Source organism: Drosophila ananassae, chromosome XR (genome assembly GCF_017639315.1).
Source record: "Drosophila ananassae strain 14024-0371.13 chromosome XR, ASM1763931v2, whole genome shotgun sequence".
NCBI classification, from domain to species: Eukaryota; Metazoa; Arthropoda; class Insecta; order Diptera; family Drosophilidae; genus Drosophila; species Drosophila ananassae.
Genome location: NC_057932.1, coordinates 3,715,158 through 3,736,645, shown reverse-complemented (window position 1 = coordinate 3,736,645; position 21,488 = coordinate 3,715,158). Strand labels below are relative to the sequence as shown.

Sequence of the window (21,488 nt, the reverse complement as noted above, 5' to 3'; positions counted from 1 at the left end):
TTTTCTTCTTACCACTCCAAAAAAGTACTTCAATATTTTAGGTTGCACAAAGTTGCAGACTTGTTTTGTATAAAACATATAAAACATGGAGTTCCACAAGGAAGCGCACTCGAGTCTATATGTTTTGTATACTAAGGATATTACTACAAACACAACTAACAATGTCAACGTTCGCCGACGATACCGCTATCCTTAGTCGCTCCAGATGCCCAACGCAAGCAACAAACCAATTGGCTAATCATCTTATAGTAGTGGCTGTCCGACTGGCGCATTAAAATAAACGAACAAAAGTGTAAACATGTAACGTTTACTCTTAATGGACAAACATACCCTCGCCTTTCACTAAACGGTATGCAGCTTCCTTAACCTAACGAAGTAACGTACCTTGGCGTCCACCTTGATAGACGACTAACCTGGTGCACCTAAAACTGAAAGCCAGCAGCCTCCACAGGATCATAAACTCACGATCGCCACTGTGCCTGGACTACAAGCTACTACTCCACAATTCAGTCCTAAAGCCAATCTGGACGTATGGCCCCAGCTGTGGGGAAACGCGAGCAGCAGCAACATACACATCATACAATCATACATAAACAATTAAAAATCTTGATAACTATCACTGGGGCACCTTGGTATGTTCGCAACGAAAACAGTCACCGGGATCTGGGCATCCTCGCAGTGAAAGACAAAATTCAGAAGCAAAAAGAGTCCTACAAAGAAAAACTGTCTTCGCACCCAAATCTCCTCGCTTGGGGACTGACACCTACTTGAAACAGAAACAACTTGTTACACATTGGAGGACCGTAGCTTCACACTATGTTACTTTCGTTACCGAAAACTCGGGTATATAAAATCGCAGATAAACAAATAGAGATATATAAACTTATTGTCAAAAAATTAAACGCTTATGTATCACTAAAGTAAATCTCTAGTTTTCAAAGACACATGTTCAGGATCCTCAGCCGAACGGAAGGCGAGGTATAAGATTAAGTATATTAGAGCTATGACATCAAAAAACCAATTAAATATTGGGGTTTTAAAAACAAAATTTGAGGTAATTTGTTTAATGGACAATATTATGGACGTTAGGGTTCTCATTTGAAAATAAGCTACTTGAAAAAAAATATATTTTACCCCAGATTACTTGTCCAATCGATGAGGGAATTACCAAAAACAACCGAATGCGTTCGTACCTACATAGATACTGAAGTTTTCAGAAATTCATAGACTGAACCAGTTTCGACGCTAAGCTTCTTGGCATTGGGTGCACTTGATTCAACCTTGAAACCCAAGACGAATTATTTAGAAATCCGAGTTCGCGAGTTGTTGACTGCGAACTCCTTCAGTGAACGACTCGAGGTCCCATTTAAACTTAATAAGCCCAAAAACTGAACAATAGCAGTATTCAACATTAAAGGGACAACACTCATTACTTTTTGAGGGAATTACTGGACGTAAAAGCGTTTCCTGTATCCATTCGTTAAAACAAGGGGATTGCTTGGTTGCTTGATTTTCCTAAATAAGCAACAGATTTCAAGCAAATTTTCCTACGTCAGGGATTTGAGTTAAAGAAAATAAGCAATGCAATTCCGTTTCCGAAGTGGAAAGAATCGCCAGCAAAGTAATCAATTAATGGAGATATCAAGCATGTCCCGCCACCATCCAAGCCTAATACCCATTGCTTTTAAAAATAAATTAATTTCAAAATTGGAAGAGAAGAAGTCAGAAGTCCTGGCAGTGAGATCATTAAGCTAGTAACAGAAAACTCACCCTAGAAATTGCTCATGGTAAATATATTTAATGAACATGGTGTTGGCACCTAGTTCCAAGACTTAGTCACGTATATTCCCACTTCTCAGCAATCTGATCTAATCAATATTCATCAGCATGTCGCAATAAGTAATGATCAGACCCCCTAACCTATGGGCACACCTAGTAATAATTAGCAATAAGCATGAAAAAATATCCAACCTAATAACCCAGCACTAGTAGACGGCGCCAGAAGTGGAAATCAGTAGCAAGCAAGCAAAGCCAGCTAGCTAAGCCGAAATGCATGTACAAACAATGCATGAACAAGCAATCTGAGTCAGAAGACTCAGACATTGGCATTAACACGTTTGTAACATTGACCTTCCCTAGACTTTCCTAGTTATATATAATTTAGCATCTTATATAAGAATTGTTCTTCTGAAATAAAGATAGTTGCGAATACAAAGTAGATCGGTTCGATACTCAGTATCAAGGTCCAAGATCCTGTGTAAAACGGACCACAATTAGGACTCTCTTAAAACTATCTACTTCGAGTGGCTCCTGTGTAAACGGACCACAAGTAGAACTTTCCTCATCGAACCTACTTCGAGTGGCTCCTCTGTAAAACGGACCACAAGTAGCCTTCGGTATCTAAATTTACATCGAGTGTTGCTCCCGTGAAAAGAACCACAAGTAGAACCCGCGTTACCCAATCTACTTCGAGTGTTGCTCCCGTGAAACGGACCACAAGTAGGAACCGCGTTATCCAACCTACATCGAGTGTTACTCCCGTAAAACGGACCACAACTAGGACCGGCCGATACGGAATCAACCGAAACCCCATAGCATCTGTACTTAAGGGGGCAGGATGGTTTGAGACTTAAAAAAATTTTTTTTTTCAAAAATTTTTTATATAATAAAACATTATCTTAGGAATATCCTGTGAAAGTTTCATGTCGATCGGACTAACACTTGCTGAGATACCGATTTTCTAGTTTCTTTCTCTCCATATACTTTCCATTGCTTTTAAAACTTTAGACGCGTTTTTCTCAAAACAACTTTTTCAAGTCGGTGCGTAACGTAACTCAAAAAGTAATGCTCGGATCTAAATAAAATTTTGCACACATCTTTAATACAATAAATACTTGCGGATGAACGAACGCTTTTTTTTTTTTAATTTTTTTTTTTACCATTTTTACGGGCAATAATGGGCGGATTTTTATGTAAAAATGGTACCTCCGGCTTTACAACCGCGCCAAAAATTGAAAATCGCATATTTTTCAAAATGGTTTCGTTCATCCGCACAAGAAACTAATATTTTAAGTAAATCAATTCAATTTTTTTATTTCCGATAACACTGTAAGGCCAGACTTTACGCACCGCAAGAGACCAATTTTTGGAAGCGACTCCGGCCGACTGCCCGTCACGGGATAAATTATAATTATTTCTTAAAAATAAAAATTCCTAGATACTCTCCAAATATAGCCATTAGTCGTGTAAAAAAATTGAATTGATATATTTACTCAGACATAAAAAAAAATCGCAAAAATCTGCTATTTTTCAGCCTCTGAAACCATCCTGCCCCCTTAAGGAAAACCAACCCAGGACTTCAAATATCTCACATCAACTCCAGCGTGATCACAGCAAGCGCCTGATCAACCCGATCAGTCCCTTGCAGAATCCAGGTACATTTAGTCAGAACTTTTATACGTTCTTTGACTACGACCTACCGTTATGCCCGCGAGTTTAAATTCGATGTAGTGGCCGCACAACGCTCTACGGACGAACACATGGCGACTTTAGATTATGTATTAATATAAGAGTTGCAAATGAAACTATTTCAACCACGTTCGCGCAATGTGCGAACGACATTGTGTTACAAATGCCATCAAATTAACAACTATTCACCCATTTTAGGCAAACGGAGAAGTCAAAAAAAGAATCGGTTAAGAGCGTCAAAATTGCATACTTGCATACAGGCACACTTCATACACCCCACCGAACCACTGGTACCACTTCTTTAGCTTCAGATTTAGCTTATCGGCGACAAATTTGCACAACGCCTCGGGTTGGTTGGCCGTCGCAATTTTACCAATTTGGAGGTATTTTAAACTAGAAAGAACTGGAAGTTGAGCACAATTAACTGGGTGGTTGTCCCACAACACGCCTATTACACTGTGCGACAAAAAAATGCCTATGATGATTTTTTCTTATTTTTCACTTCCACTAACTAATATAAGAATATAAGTTTATGGATTTGTTAATATCAATAGCCAATCAGCTTTACGCACATTCAAATGTGCCAAAATCGCGCGTTTTTGTATATTTCACAGCCTTATAATCACTTATTGGGGAAATATTTTTTTACCGTTATAAGCGTTTATTCAAGTTCAATATACAATAATTAAAATGTATTCAGCAAATATACCGTTAGGCTTATATCACAATGCTTTAAAATTTGTTTTTCCTCTATAAAAAAAGCGACTATGGAACTTGCTAGCGAGGATTCCTCTGAACAAGAAAGGAAAGCTAACTTCGGGCGGATCCGAAGTTTATATACCCTTTCAGATGAGTCGCAGTCCGCTAGGTGGCGCCACGCATCTTATATTATTAGATATATAGCGGATCGTATATAGTCGGCCGATCCTTATGAAATTTGGCATATCGAATTATTTTGCTCAAAGAGGAATCCATTGAAACTCCCATCCTTTTAACTTGAAAAACAACCAAGTTATGGCATTTCCGATAAATAAGTTATATGGTAGCTATAGGATATAGACGGCCGATCCCTATGAAATTTGGCAGATCGTATACGTTTGCCCAAATTAGAATGCATAGAAAGTCCTATCCTCCTAACTTGAAAAACAACGAAGTTATAGCATTGCCGATCAATCAGTTATACGACAGCTATAGGATATAGTCGACCGATCCCAACCGTTCCGACTTATATACTGCCTGCAAAGAAGGGTGTGTGCAAAGTTTCAACTCGATAGCTCTAAAACTGAGAGACTAGTTTGCGTAGAAACGGACAGACGGACAGACGGACATACTTATATCGACTCAGGAGGTGATCCTGATCAAGAATATATACTTTATAGGGTCAGAGATGTCTCATTCATTGCGTTGCACAATTTTGACCAAAATTATAAAACCCTCTGCAAGGGTATAAAAATCATACACTAGGAAAGACAGCCACCGCAGAAGGTCGAGCCAGTTACGCCGCCCAGACGAGGACTCACTCATCTTCGGACCAGTTTCAATATTTCCATATATTATCTAATAGAAAACTTTTCAATTACGCACTACATCCGTTGTATCTAAGGCATATGTTAGGCCAAGCAGCCACCAAAGAATGCATATAAAATCATTATAATATGCTAAGCTGCAGCTGTTGTTATCAGCATGCTTTCATCTCTGTTTTGTCTCCCAGTTTCGCATGCGCTTTATTGTTATTTGTAGCGCATGAACTCTGGGAGCTTTGGTGGAGCTTCTGCGCAAGCTCTTAGGTTTTAGGCACTTGTAATTCGGCATTGTTTTGGATCGGCCGCGGAATTTTCTTTGGGGTTAAATTGACCCATAATAAATTGAATTGTAAAATTGAACCTGGTCTATTAATTCGGCCGCTATCAAAACGCTGATAGCTCAACATTTGGTGACCGACGTGATTTTGTTCCGGTTGATTATTGTGATCAACATTAAAAGTGCCAAGAAAACGCCCTCGTTGTTGTTGTTATAAGTTGCATTTTAATTGAAGAATGGAGTCTGGAGCTGAGACTATTGGAGCTGCTGCCGGAAACCGGGAAAGGATGCTGCGGAGAAGAGCAGAGGTGGCCTGCCAGGGGATGGAGGCGCTGCATCACAAGGTGAAGGCGCTGGAGTCAGTGGAGAAGCGTTTGCGTGAGCGGTTCACCGCGCTTCAAGAAGAGTTGGAGGAGTTTAATTTTAGCGAGATCGGGAGTGATCTGTATTGGAGATTCTCGCAGCTGGCGACTGATGTGGAAGTGGAAATTCAGGTGGAGGTTGCCAAGCGCTCCATGAGAATCGCTGCCCACTCCACACTTCTCGACGGTGCCAGTGTATCGCCAATGCCATACAAGCCAGCCCCCTCCTTGCCACCGTTGCCGATGCCAACATTCAGCGGCGGCTATGCCGAGTGGCCGGATTTCTGCGCCCTTTTTAAGACCACGATTGACAGCCATCCTCACCTAACGAAAATGGAAAAGCTCCGGTGGCTCATTTCAAGCCTGCGCGAGTCAGCTTTGGATACGGTGAGAGCTCTGGAAATTAATGACGCGAACTACGATGTGGCCCTTGGCCTATTGCGCAATCGTTTTAGTAATCGGCGTTTAATATTTCAGTCCCACATTAATGAGATCCTGCAGCTTCGTGTGGTCGAGCCAGGGTCTGTTGCTACTCTTCGGGAGTTATCGGACCGATTCAATGGACATATGCGAGCCCTCATGAGTTCCGGGACGTCGGCCGAAATTCAAGGGTGCCTCCTCATTCAGATCATCTTTCAAAGACTGGACCCTGCTACAAAGGCCAAATGGGAAGACTTTCTGGCAGGAAGCACTGATGACAGCCTTCCATCTTGGGAGTCTATGGCACGATTCTTAGAGCAAAGGTGCCGGACTCTCGAAAGCGTTGACTTTTCTTTGGCGGCGTATTCACCAGTTAACCAAGTAGGCCGAGGTAGATCGTCCAATAACCGATCCTCGTGCATGGTTATTAATGGCAGTCCTGCTCTATGCGCCCTGTGTGGTGTTTCGGCGAACGAGCTTCCTGCTTGTCCAATATTCAGTGCTTTGCCAATTGAGGAACGGTACGACGAAGTGCGGCGTCTGACTCGCTGTTTTGTTTGTCTGGAGGATGGCCATCTCGCTCGCGGATGCTCAGCTTCCCGCTGCTCGACGTGCATTCACCGTCATTATATTCTGTTGCACCCTCGCGGGCAGGTTTCACCCGCACGAGTCCCACGTCCCATCGGTGCAGTTGCTGGTGCAAACCCATCCCGCTCAATTAACACTGTAGTGACCCAGGACCGCAATGCTGAGCTAGTGCTCCTGCCAACAGCCAATGTACTCGTTCGTGGTCGATCTGGAGACTTCCTGCCTTGCCGAGTTTTATTGGATTCCGGTTCACAAGCGCATGTCATCTCGTCGCGGCTGGCGAATGAACTTCAGCTTGGCCGCTCCAAATGCTCCACAACGGTGGCCGGTTTCGGCGGCGCTGTATTTGAAACAGATGAAGCATCCGTTAATGTGTGCTTGAAGTCCCGCCTTAGCACATATTCAGTGGAAATTGAGGCTGTTGTAGCTTTACATATAACGGACTATCAACCTAGTCAGGACATAGATGCTTCGGGCTGGATTATTCCTGGCAATATGGATCTAGCTGTCCCCAACTTCCACAAAACGCAGCGAGTGGACCTGCTGATTGGAGCCGGCTTATTCTTTGACCTGTTGTCGGCTGGTCAAATCCAGTTAGGTCACGGGCTCCCCATTGCTCAAAACACTCGATTTGGCTGGGTGTTTTCTGGCCACGGTGGACTATCACGGGATGTGTCGGGGCTCTGTGGTAGGGAGGACAACCCATGGAATAACCTCTGCAATAATGTGACTACTGCCCCTTCCAGCATTGTTATTGAAGGGGGGGAGGATGTTGGGCCAAGCAGCCACCAAAGAATGCATATAAAATTATTATAATATGCTAAGCTGCAGCTGTTGTTATCAGCATGTTTTCGTCTCTGTTTTGTCTCCCAGTTTCGCATGCGCTTTATTGTTAATTGTAGCTCATGCACTCTGGGAGCTTTGGTGGAGCTTCTGCTCAAGCTCTTAGGTTTTAGGCACTTGTAATTCGGCATTGTTTTGGATCGGCCGCGGAATTTGCTTTGGGGTTAAATTGACCCATAATAAATTGAATTGTAAAATGGAACCTAGTCTATTAACTCGGCCGCTATAAAAACGCTGATAGCTCAACAGTATATATTTGATATATCCGTATATAAATATACGCCAAATATCCACAAAATTTCAAAGGGATCGGCCGACTATATCTTATAATTGTCATAGGACGATCGGAATTGGCATACTTTAGTGTTTTTTAAGCTAGATGGATAACTTTTCATATCGGGCAACATAATCCAACCTGCCAAATTTCGTAAAGATCGGCGTTATGAATACCCTATAGCTTCTATATAACTGATTTATCGGAAATGCCATAACTTTGTTCTTTTTTAAGTTAGAGGATTAAAAATATCCATACATGTTATTTTTGGTAAATATATATTTTATTTTCAAAATTTTATAGGGATCGCATGACTACATCTTATAGCAGTGATATAACTGAATGATCGGAATTGGCATTACTTGGTTGTTTTTTAAGCAAGATGGATGACTTTTTTCGGCTTCCATACTGGGCAACATAATCATTCTCAGTCTAGCTTTCCTTGCGTTCGGACGTTTATTTTCTGCTATGTCGCCGCTCGTTTGTTCGGAGTTCCGATGTTACTGCTACGCAGCTTCGTGGGTGTGAGGCCGTTCGGTGCTCATCGATCTGCCGCCGTGCCTATCATACCGATTGTGTGGATTTACCATCCGAGGCTGTAAAACTTCTAATAAACATTCCAAACTTACTGTGGCAATGTGATAGTTGCGTCATTGGAAACGACTCTCATTCAAAAATTTATGAGCTTAATATGAAGGTTTTGGACCTGGAATCCCTTTAAATGAGCATTAATGCAAAATTGGATCTTGCTCTTGAAAGTTCGTCTGGGCCCATGGCTGCTTCAGAGGGGTCTCAAAGAGTGACACCCCCTACTACTTCTACTAATGCTGAAAATAAAAAGTCATCATTGGCCCAGATCCCCACTGGGTCAAAAGTTGCCGTCCCAAGAAATAAGAGGAATAACCCTAGCAGACGCATTGTCGGACATGCACCCAGTTGTGCGCAGCTCCACGTTCTTCCCACTCTAAAAGACCTGCACATTGGTAAATTTGCAACGGCTCCCCAACCGGAGGCACTGTGCAAATACGTCGCTGATAAGTTGCACCTGGACCCCAGTGATATAGCCTGTGCTAGATTGGTTAAAAAAGATGCTGATATCAACGCTCTAAAATTCGTGAACTTTAAATTGGGAGTTCCCGAGCAACATTTCCCCGCTGTCTTCAAGGTTGATTTCTGGCCCATGTCGGTAAAAGTCACTCGTTTTCTTCATAGAGAGCCTGCTAAGGTTATTGACCTCCCTGTGAGACTCCCTCGATCAAACCCTGGAGCGGCAAAAAACCTCCAGTAAGCGGCGCCACTGGAGCCGCAATTTTTCCCTCTTCATATTCCTCGACCGGTCATCATATTCTCCCTCTCCTGAGCCGCCAACAACATTCGGCGCTGGCAGTTATGGATACTGTTGATGTCTCTTCCTACGTTATTCTGCTCCTAATGCACTATTTGCTACAACAACAGCAGCTGATCCCAAGGTGGGCTGTTTGCATATTATCTTCGCTTGTGGACCTCCAGCAACAACAAATGGTTCGTTATCGTCTTATTGTGAGCCCCTCTCTGTTTATCTTATCTTTCTTGGATGGATTGTCCACTGTGAGACTGACCACTCGTGCTCACTTTTCGGCGTCTGGAGGAAATGTTTGTTTACATGATGGTCTGGAGCGTAGAGCATCGCTACGCGTGGATGCTCAAAACTCTATGAGCTCTATATCTTTAGCTGTACCTTCCACTGGATTCGTTGGGCGACTGGACATTCATATGTCCAATTTGGAGATTAATGAAAATTTATGTGTGTCCACGTTGGCTATCTTGGAAGCTATGCGTTTGGGATATGTGGCCTCTAGCATCAGGACCCTGCCAGTGCCTTCACATATAGCACACTCCCGCCCAATTCCGTCAGTGGATTGCATGGATCGTGCTGCCTTGGGCTCTAATTTGAGCTTAAGAGTTTTCTTCCAAAATATATCTGGAATGCGGACCAAATCCCGCATAGTGCTTTTGAATTCTTCAGTCTGTGATTTTGATGTAATCGTTCTCGTTGAAACATGGCTCAATAGCAACTTTAGTTCCTCCGAGATCTTTGAACCCAAATTGTTTCAAGTACTTAGAAAAGACCGTGATTCATCCAGCACCCATAGTGAGCGAAGAGGTGGTGTGATTATTGCTATCCGCCGATCCATGTTGGCCACGGTGGTTAGCCTTAAGGTTGGCGACCCTATACTGGACCAGTTAGCCGTCTCAATCCAGGGCATTCAGGGCCCTTTCATCATCATTGCATCGTATATCCCGCCAAACAGCGCATTCAGTACTTATCAAGCGCATATGGGAAATATCGCCAGTGTCTATGGTAGCATGGAGGACCCTACGGCTCTGATGGTTGCTGGCGACTTCAACTTGAGCTCTATTGTTTGGACTTGGGACCCGGAGTCCCTTGGCATGTTACCCAGCAATGTTCACCAATCGCATGAAATCGTTGTTTTGGATGATATTTTTAGCATGGGCCTCTCCCAAGTAAATAATATTTATAATGATTTATCGAAAATTCTGGATCTGATATTTTTAAATAATGTCGTTCATAGTAAAGTAGAAATTTTTAATGTACCATTAAGTCCGTGTGATATGCACCATAAGCCATTGTTGATACACATCGAATTTTATAGTTTTCTGCCTTCCCCCTCACCTATTTCTTATTATCACTTTAATGAGTCTAACCTTTCACTTATTAATAACGCTATTGTAAGTTTTGATTGGGTTTCCCTTTTTTCGGATGGCACGATTGATGATTGTTATACCAAGTTTTTGATTGCTCTTTTCAATATTATCGACAATAATGCCTCCGTCAGGGTTCGAAGGTCGTTCAAGCTGCCTTGGTATACTGAGGGTCTAAAAAACTTAAAGAATAGAAGGGATAAATTTTATAAGCGATTTCTAAAGACAGCGGAACTAATGGCTGGTGAGTTGTACCGGCAATATAAGCGGGAGTTTGAATTCCTCAATAAATTTCTATACAACCAATATATTACTGATGTTGAAGCGAGCCTCATATCCAACCCTAAAGCGTTTTGGCGGTTTGTGAATGGGAAAAAATCATCCTCTGAAATACCTTCTTCCATGTCTTATGGTGGTTTGGCAGCTAACTCCGATAAGGGCATTTCTGAACTTTTTGCGAAATATTTTGCCTCAAACCTTGAGCCGAAGGTCCCTTGGGATGAGCGGGAGGTACTTCAAAAAAGTTTGCCTCTTCTTGAGGTTGGATGCTTGGACATTCTAGATTGCGACATTGTTGAGGCCTCTAGTCATTTTAATGAGTCGCATACTCCTGACTTAGATGGTATCTCCCCATTCTTCATTAAGAAGTGTATTGCATCCTTAACCACACCTCTGCAACTTCTGTTCTCTTTATCATTATCATCGGGTAAGTTTGCTTTTCGATGGAAAATTACCTCGATCTCGCCCATTCATAAAGGTGGCAGATTCCTGCCTGGAAGCCTTTGAACGCCGATGTCAGGTTGTCATTTTGTCGATGTCATTTATACGGACTTCTCTAAAGCCTTTGATAAAGTTTGCCATGAAGCCCTTCTTGCTAAATTGTGCAGATTAGGTGTTCATTCCTCCATGTTAAGTTGGTTGGAGTCTTATTTAGCAGACCGACCATGCCACGTTCCCATTGGTGATGCCACCTCGAGTCCCTTTATTGCCTCATCTGGCCTCCCGCAAGGTAGTTCTTTGGGGCCGCTCCTATTCATCATTTTCATCAACGACATCTCCTCTTGCTTTCTTTATTCGGACTTTTTATTATACGCGGATGACCTTGAAGTGTTTAAGGCCATTAGCTGCATTAGGGATAGCTATCTACTGCAGGATGATTTGCGCCGAGTTTCTTCTTGGTGCGCCTTCAATCTCCTTCCTCTAAATTTAGCTAAATGTCATTTCATTCGTTACAGTAAGAGGGCGCTAGACTTATGTACTTCCTATGCAATTGGCAACCATGACCTGCAGCTCAAGGGGGAGGTGGTTGATCTTGGCGTCCTTTTTGACTCAAATTTAAAATTTTCCAGCCATTTAGACTTTATAATACCTAAGGCGTATGCCATGTTGGGTTTTGTGAAGCGGCACACAGACCAATTCAAGAGCCCGTATGCGAAGCTTAGTGTTTACGCCGCATTCGTTCGGTCGAGGCTGGAATATGCCTCTATCATTTGGAGCCCCGCAAATAAAATAATTTCAAATAGAGTTGAGCGGTTGCAGAAAAAATTTTTAAAATTTGCACTTTTCCCTTTAAGGTATGTGGATCCTCTACCCTCATACCACAGCCGGTGCCTTCTCCTCCACATATGTACACTTGAGGATCGGCGCACTGTGGCAGCTTTAACTTTCATTAATAACATAGTAATTAGCAGCATTGATTGCCCCATGTTATTGGAGCTTATAAACTTCAATGTGCCCCAGAGAGATCTTCTCTCGTTTGCTCCCTTTCGGATTGCTTGTCGTAGGGCCAATTACCTTTTGATCGAGCCTATTGATAGAGCATTATCATTTTTTAATACTTTGCCGCCTAGCCTCCGAACTAAGTGGGGCTCAGATAAACAAGCGTTTAGGGTCTTATTTCTTAAGTAGTATGTAAGATAGATTGTATAGTAGCCATAAAAGATTAAAATAATCAATGGCGAAAGAGAGAAATAAATAAATAATCCGATCTGTCAAATTTCTTCAGGATTGGCCGACTATATCCTAAAGCTGCTATATAACTGGAAGATCGGAAATGGCTCACCTTGCTGTTTTTTAAGATGCTTGGGGCTGTTTCAAACATTTTTATTAGAAAATTGATTCGTTGGTGAAATGCTCATATGAATCGGACAACTATATACGATTCGATATATATAATAATATAAGCTGCTACCTAACTGCATGGGTATATCATCTTCGGCTCCGCCCGGAGCCCGGCTCGGACTTCGAACACGGAAAACAAAATATCCCAAATAATTTACAGCTTCTTTTTTTCACCGCTACAAGCGTTTTGCAGTCGACACGAGCGCTCATATTTTTGGGAGAAATTTCCATGTAATAGCAAAGATTTCTTAATTTTATTTTTCACTAAAAAGGAATTTTTGAGGTACAATGGACTAGTTTTATTTAAACACCTAATTTATAAAAATTTATATTTTTAGTTCGCAAAAATCTCCTTACGGAACCTTTCCCAAGGGTGCCTACTGGAAATGATGCTAGTTAAGGAGGTTTTACTGGAGGTAAAACCTGTTGAGGATATAAAATACTGGTGAAGTCCATGCATCGCCCAATATAACTGATATAAAAAAAAAAACAAAAAAGGAAAGCTTAATTCGGCCGGAGCTAACATATATTATTAGATATATGTATATCGGATCATATATAGTTGCCCGAATCTTATTAGGATTTGATTATCAAAACAATTTTCTAATAAAAATGTTGGAAGCAGCTCCAAGTATCTTTGAAAATAACAAGGTTGTTTCATGTGGCAAGAGGCTCAGTTCTATAACAGCTATAGGATATAGTCTGCCGATCCCTATGAAATTTCGTAGATAAGATACTTTGATATATAAGATACTTAGACAATGGAAAGTCTACATATGTCGGCTTCTGGCCGTAGAACATATTTGTACAAGACAATCGGATGAATACAGTTAAGAAAATAAATACTAAGCCTGTTGGAGAGCCATCATCTGTTGAGCCCAATCATCCTCTTTTCAAAAATTGACTAACTCTCATCTATTACCTATCAGAATTGTAGCGGTGTACGCATTAACCTTCCTAAGTACCAAAGTGTTTTACATGGTGTACCATTGTACCATTATTAGACGCGAGCAACCTCTGCAACGGGGTGGAGGACTCTTAATCTCTATAGACTCCAATTATATTAATTTCTCTGGGTTAAAATCATTTTTTCTGCTCAAACATTGTTTATCATCTGTTCTTATATTTCACCGTCATCCGAACCGTCTACATTATGGCTCCAATTGTATGCTAATGAGTCGAATTTTAATCTTACCTAATCTTTTGAATCTTTATCTCTTTCAACTCATCATGATTTCATGCGAGCATGTTTGACATTTACCTGGGTCAAATTAACCATAATAATTATAATTTTGGTCAAAAGTGTGCAACGCTGTGAAGGAGGCATCTCCGACCCTATAAAGTATATATATTCTTGATCAGGATCACCTCTTAAGTCGATATAAGCATGTCCGTCTGTCCGTCTGACCATCTGTCTGTTTCTACGCAAACTAGTCTCTCAGTTTTAGAGCTATCGAGTTGAAACATTGCACACATCCTTCTTTCCTTTGCAGGCAGTATATAAGTCGGAACGGGATCGGTCGACTATGTCCTATACCTGCCATATAACTGATTGATCGGAAATGGAATAACTTTGTAGTTTTTTAAGTTATAGGGTTGGGATCCACACATGTTATATTTGGCCAAAATATCTTATGTACAAAATTGCATAAGGATCAGCCGACTATATCCTATATCTGTCATGGAACGATCGGAATTGGCATAACTTTGTTGTTTTTTAAGTTAGAAGGATGGGACTTGGTACAGATTCCATTTTTGAAAAAATAATCTGAATTGCCGAATTTCATAAGGATCGGCCGTCATATCCTATAGCTGCCATAAAACTGAACGATCGGAATTGGCATAACTTTGATGTCTTTTAAGCTAGAATGATGGGACTTTCTACGGATTTCATTTTGGGCAAACTTATTTGTTCTGCCAAATTTCATTAGGATCGGCCGACTATATCCTATAGCGGGCATATGACTGAACGATCGGAAATGGCACAACCTTAACTGCAAGGGTATATCAACTTCGGCTCCGCCCGAAGTTAGCTTTTCTTTCTTGTTTTATAATGGGATTTAATGTTTATGATGTTGGCCGAAAAATGAAGCGGTAGGGTTGACGATCGAACGGAGACCTAGGACGGGATTGCGAATCGTCTGAGAGATACTGCGAGTGAGCGAGATTACGCTGGCGCATGACGGCAAATGCAGGCTCAAGGAAGCGGGCCACGCGAAAAGAGACATAAAATAAAGAGCGAGAGCGGGCGGTTTAAGTATCTTTACAAAGATCAAAGTTATGCATTTCCAATCGTTTTTTTATATAGAAGCTTTAAAGTCGACCAATACCGGCCGTTTCGAGTAATATACTTCGAGCAAAAATAAGAAAGATATGTGCAAATTATTAAGTCAATAGATTTAAAACGGAGGGAATAGTTCGCATAGAAACAGACAGACAGATATACACAGCAGATAGACAAACAGACAGACGGTCATGCTTATATCGACTTAGAAGATGATTCTGATCAGCAATATATATAATTTATAGGGTCGAACACTTGCACACTTATGACCAAAATTATAGTACCCTCTGCAAAGGAATAAAAACAATACGTTTGTAGCCAGAGACGCGCAAAAAAATGAATACAATATATTATAATATTGAACTCTAAAAAAATAACTAAAAAATAAATAAGGCTCTTAACTTTGTTAAATTATTGACATACTTTTCTCCATCAAAAATAAATAGCCGCGCTTGGTAAAAATTTCCTCAGGTTTCTGTTAAAAATAAATGAATATATTTGAATTTATTCATATTTTAGAAAACAGACATACTGTGCGTTTTTCCATATATTTTGTTTTTAGCTCTGTCACTTTTTCTCGGGCTTCCTCAAAATTTTCACGTGTCTGTAATACAAATAGTTAATAGTAAATAGTAAATAGTAAATAGTAAATAGTAAATAGTAAATAGTAAATAGTAAATAGTAAATAGTAAATAGTAAATAGTAAATAGTAAATAGTAAATAGTAAATAGTAAATAGTAAATAGTAAATAGTAAATAGTAAATAGTAAATAGTAAATAGTAAATAGTAAATAGTAAATAGTAAATAGTAAATAGTAAATAGTAAATAGTAAATAGTAAATAGTAAATAGTAAATAGTAAATAGTAAATAGTAAATAGTAAATAGTAAATAGTAAATAGTAAATAGTAAATAGTAAATAGTAAATAGTAAATAGTAAATAGTAAATAGTAAATAGTAAATAGTAAATAGTAAATAGTAAATAGTAAATAGTAAATAGTAAATAGTAAATAGTAAATAGTAAATAGTAAATAGTAAATAGTAAATAGTAAATAGTAAATAGTAAATAGTAAATAGTAAATAGTAAATAGTAAATAGTAAATAGTAAATAGTAAATAGTAAATAGTAAATAGTAAATAGTAAATAGTAAATAGTAAATAGTAAATAGTAAATAGTAAATAGTAAATAGTAAATAGTAAATAGTAAATAGTAAATAGTAAATAGTAAATAGTAAATAGTAACTAGTACGGCAACCTTATGATCAAAAAATGTTTACCTTTTTTACCGTACTGTTCTATGGGGCCTTGGTATAGTGGCCAAATAAATAACCATTTCATATAAAAGTTGGGACAATTTAACAATGACGTTGATACACATCGCGGGATATTGCATGGGATTTTCATCAACTTCAAGGGTGCGGTTGATAATGCCGAATACAGTGCTGCACTGCGCCGACCCACCGACTTGGAATGCCGAGGGTCGAGTTTGTGGCAGAGTTTCTCCTCAGACAGAAGCGCAGATATCCAAAACAGTTTTAGAGTAGTGAGTATTCGAGTAACTAGAGGTTGCCCGCAGGGTTCCTCCAGTGGAGCGCTTCTTTGTGATTTGCTGATTCCGGCACTTCAGCCTTACTAGGCTTTTAGCGCGTAGGCGGATGACCTGCTGCTTCCTGTCCAAGGCAACTCCGGAGCCACGCTGGAGGAAAAAGGAGCGCAACTGATGTTCATCGTTAAAGTGAGATGTACAGAAATTAGTGTTATTTTTTCTACCTGCAAAACAGTGATAATGCTGCTCAAGGGTGCCCACGAGCACAGCCCGTTGGTGAGATCTGCTGGAGCAAATCTCCTATGCATCCGGTACCTTGGTATTACGTCAATAAGCCCACTAATTTCTTCCTGCACATCGCATTGCTGGGACAGCGAATGACCGGAGTCGTGGGAGCACCTAGGGATTGACTAGGGATTTATCCGGTCGGGTGACCCACGAGTTCATCTCTGACGCAGGGTTCGTCTACCGAAATCCGAATTTCGGATTTTCAATGCGCACAGGATTCTTGAAAGGGAACGGGCCGTTTAATGAATTTCTGCGTGGGAGATTTGTACGAGAATTGGCCCATATATGCAGACTTGCGAGGCCTTGATGGACTTGGTTTGCAGCATGTTGGCGGAACCTGGACATTTGGAATGATTCTAGAGAAAGGGCCAGAAAGTGGTTACACAGGTCAACAGCAAAAAATCTCCACACATAATTTCACCTGCTCCATAATCTTTATGCTTCTCTGAGTTGAAGTCCAGAACAAACATAACATGTACTAAAAACAATGATGATCAACGCAATTACATGGCCTACATAATTCAATCTATGGTAAAATTTTATCATTTTCTTCTTTTTGGTGTCCCGCGGAAACTGTGGGTGGTAGAAACTATGTTTGTTCTGGACTTTGGTTCAGGGGAGCATAAAGGTTATGGAGCAGTTGAAAATTTGCATGGAGGAAAAAAAAATTAGAAATTTTGCCCTTTTTTCTCGTCGTGTGGATAGCGACGAAGAATAAAGTCGCAGTAACGAAGATAAAACTACCATAGCTTGACGTAAGAGCCGACTAACATGGCAGGGTGCCCTGGGGTAGGTCACCGAACTTACAAACGTCAATAATACGGATTGGATAGTGATCAAGCACTACCATTAAGACAGGCCCCCTAGTGGGAGTATCGTGTGGGCTGTGGTTGTTACCCAAATCGTGGGTACAATCCTCAGATTCGACGTTTTACAACTCCGGTGCTCTTACACATAGATCAGAGGAGTGTTACAAGCACATATTCGAAAAGTACCAGGCTGGTCGCTAAATACTTAGCTATAGCTTCTAGACTGGGGCGCTGACAGGCGTACCATCTGTGCCCATGCACTGCATGCCTACTTGTAGATCTATTAGAGTGCGGTGAATATAATTCCTTTATTGTGGAGCACGCCACAATAAAAAAGATCGGAAAAATCTGAGGCATTCCTGCGCTTGTTTATAGTTCTATACTATTGGCAGCATTGGTCAACGTTTATTTCTTGTTTTTTCAAAAATTCTGAACTAGAATATCTGTTGATGTCTGCAACATTTATGTTTGGGGTTAAAATAGGAGGAATTTTGGTTGATTTAGTAGTTTGGCCGGCTAGCTCGTTGCCAGCTATATTACATGGCCTACACGAATCAATAATATTTCGATTTTTGGGCGTTAGAAGTGATCAGATTTTTTTTCAATAAAAGTTTCATTGTTCGTGTTTGTTCTAGAGATAAATCAACTTAACCCTCGAACATTGATTTTTGGAACACTAATTTATTGACCGAGAGTAAGAATGAGTTTCTGTTTAACTTTTGTTGTCTTACTTTCTGTAGTGACTGCATACGTTGTAGAATTGATTTTTAATCCGTCCGTGAACATTAGCTTGTATGATTTGTGGCAGTTCGCTTTTGACATTTGTCTGGTGGTATTTTTTGTTTCTTTTGTATTCTGAATGTTTCGTCTATAAGATTGGAGAGATCTCAGGAAGGATTGTATTCGTATGGTATTTGCGGTGGGTATATAGATTTATTGATGGAAAAATTATATTTTTAGGTCGATGGTGGGTAAGGTTTTTTGCAACGATGAATTGCAACGATGTCCGCGAATTGTGGTTTTTGGGTATAAAACTCGACATTGTTAATATTAGAAAAAACAAGAAAGGAAAGCTAACTTCGGGCGGAGCCGAAGTTGATATACCCTTGCAGTTCAGTCGCAGTCCGATAGGTGACGCCACGCATCTTATTTTATTAGATATATGTATAGCGGATCGTATATAGTCGGCCGATCCTTATGAAAATTGGTAGATCAGATTGTTTTTCACAAAATAGAATCTCTACCAAATCCCATCTTTCTAACTTAAAAAACACCAAAGTTATGCCAATTTCGATCGTTCTATTACAGCTATAGGATATAGTCGGCCGATCCTTATGAAATTTTGTACATAAGATATTTTGGTCAAATATAACATGTGTGGAAAGTCCCAACCCTCTAACTTAAACACCAAAGTTATGGCATTTCCGATCAATCAGTTATATGGCAGCTATAGAATATAGTCGACCGATCCCGGCCGTTCCGACTTATATACTACCTGCAAAAGAAAGAAGGATGTGTGCAAGGTTTCAACTCGATCGCTCTAAAACTGAGAGACTAGTTTGCGTAGAAACAGACAGACGGACAGACGGACAGACGGACATGCTCATATCGACTTTGGAGGTGATCCTGATCAAGAATATATATACTTTATAGGGTCGGAGATGTCTCCTTCACTGCGTTGCACACTTTTGACCAAAATTATAATACCCTCTGCAAGGGTATTCTTGGCAGTTCGAACATTGTACCGGGCCACTGCGTTTGCGCGGTTTCTCAACTGTAATTGTGCGGTGCAGACAAAACTGAAGATTTTATATAGGGTGAACTTCGTATTTCTTTAGGCGCTTTTTTTCTGGTTCAAGCTCCACCTTAAAGAGAGGCTGCGGCTTTCTTTCCCTGTTAAGGATATTGAAGACTGTCTTAGCGCTATATCCCTTCTCTTATAGCGCCTTTGTTATATCTGCAGGCGTTACGTCGGAGTCTATTCCCTTAAGTACGACTTGCAGGCCCTTGCTTTTTTTTAGCTAATACGTGTAAAAGTTATTTTTATTCTCTGTGAGATATTTCGACAATACTCTGGAATTATTTTCAGATATTATCTGAACTTTTATTTCCTGAATTTTGCCCTTTGGAAGGGGTATTATGTGAAAGTTTTCCTTGCCAACAAGCTCCATAATTTTGTTGACAAGAACATTGGAACTTTATTCTCGTATATATATATGCGGAGGTTTTGGCTTTCTTTCCATACGTCAGTAGACTCGGCCACCTCAACCTCATACGCGTCTGCCAAGATTTTAAATCGGTTCGTGTTCTTGGTCATTTCCATTGAAGCTAGGCTAGCTTCCTTTTTACCGATCCATACCAATCGGAACAGCCGGCTTAACATATTCATTGTTTTTGTTCTGTTTTCCGGGCAGCAAAGCGGCAGACTTATTTGCTAGCTGATGATAGCGCGCTGTCAATAAAGTTGCAGTTGTTGTTGTTGTTGCGGTTGACGTTGTTAAAGAGATTTCATTGCTAGTTACTGCTGATAAGCGTAGGTCATTGCATACCTGCGTTGGGGGACATTCAGCGCTCTTCGGCTGCAGAGACATCGATGGTAGCGAAGGGGAGCAAGAACGCGGGTTCTTGATGGGGTAATTGACCGCGCTTGATCAAAGCTAGCATTATTTTTGGTTGCTTTACAAGAGAAGTAAGCATTGTTTCTTTGTACTTCTTTGTCTTTCTTGCCGTCTCTCGTCTTGCTGACGTTGACGTTGTGTGCGAATGTCGTTTTCATTCATTCATTCATTCATCATTGCATACTAATGCGGGTCACAACGGAATGTCTATTATGTAAGTTAGATGTACATATATATGTATCAAAGAAAAATTTCCAATCATTCCCACGTTTATTTTTTTTTTAAATACCTAATTAAAGTCAAATTAAAAATCAGTTTTTAATATTTTTTCCACTCTGTAAATGGTTGTGTAGTTTTTATTCCTTTGCAAAGGGTATTATAATTTTGGTCAAAAGTGAGTGAAGGATATATCTCTGACCCTATAAAATATATATATTCTTGGTTACCATCACCTCCCGAGTCAATATAAGCGGATTCTATTTTGGTCAACCTTATCCGATCTGCTAAATTTTATAATAATCGTTCACCTATGTATATCCTATAGCCATCATTTAACTGAACGAACGAAAATGGCGTATTATACGCTGCTACCTAACTCCTAGGTATATCAACTTTGGCTCCGCCGGTAGTTAGCTTCCTTTCTTGTTTTATCTCTTATTATGAAACTCTTCTGAAAAGTTCCGATCGCTTCAAAGCTATGAAAAATTTCGGGCAAATATGTTGGCGATTTCGTTGGTGAAAGTCATTGTTGTGTTGCTTTCGAAGTTCAATATCGAAAGAATATGATTGACCGCAAAAGCGTCTTATGTTGGTCCATATTTTGGATAAAGGTTATAGAGGATCTATAATGCATGTAAAGGAGCTGGAAGCTTCCATTTTGGTTATTTCAAATCTTTATTTGTCATTACTGCGTCTGTACTGTGTAATGTTTTTCAGATTTATGATGCGACTAGCAAACCCGGTGAACTCCGTTTCGCCACCAGATGGCTTTATTTCTTTTGGTGGTTAAAAGATGAAGAATTTTTTTTTTGTCTTTTATTTGAAAAGGAAAAAAGGCTTACATTTTTCCCCGAAAGTCGAGTACCGTTGCAAAGTCGCGGTGGATTCAAATTGTGCAATATAACTGTACTGAACTGTAATCATAATAACTGTACTGAACCAGAGAGTTCAAAAACTCTGTTGGATAATTTACTACATCATCAGGATTTGTTATGGAATCAACAGATTTGTATGTCAAATCGCCAGTAATTTTTGCTTGAATGGTGGAGTGCGTGTACATTATTATTCTTTGCGGTAAGAATTGCTCGTTGACTCAACCAAGCATAATTCGGATAATTCTCACAAATGCTTGGGAAAACAATTTCAATA

The 21,488-nt window shown here is 40.2% G+C and overlaps 1 protein-coding gene across 9 annotated transcripts in view; it reads right to left on the bottom strand.

The window, feature by feature from the left end:
• LOC6502589 (rho GTPase-activating protein 26) overlaps positions 1-21,488 on the bottom strand; it is a 323,527-nt gene that overhangs the window by 131,993 nt on the left and 170,046 nt on the right. For 8 of the 9 annotated variants that reach the window (XM_044717279.1, XM_044717277.1, XM_044717278.1 and 5 more), the window contains 2 exons: positions 15,396-15,467; positions 15,287-15,338 (listed from right to left, as the gene is read on the bottom strand). In XM_044717279.1, the coding sequence (XP_044573214.1) occupies positions 15,287-15,338; positions 15,396-15,467 (124 nt within the window). Of the gene's footprint in view, positions 1-15,286; positions 15,339-15,395; positions 15,468-16,136; positions 16,162-21,488 lie in introns of those variants that run through there. The other variant, XM_032456126.2, reaches the window with a different exon arrangement.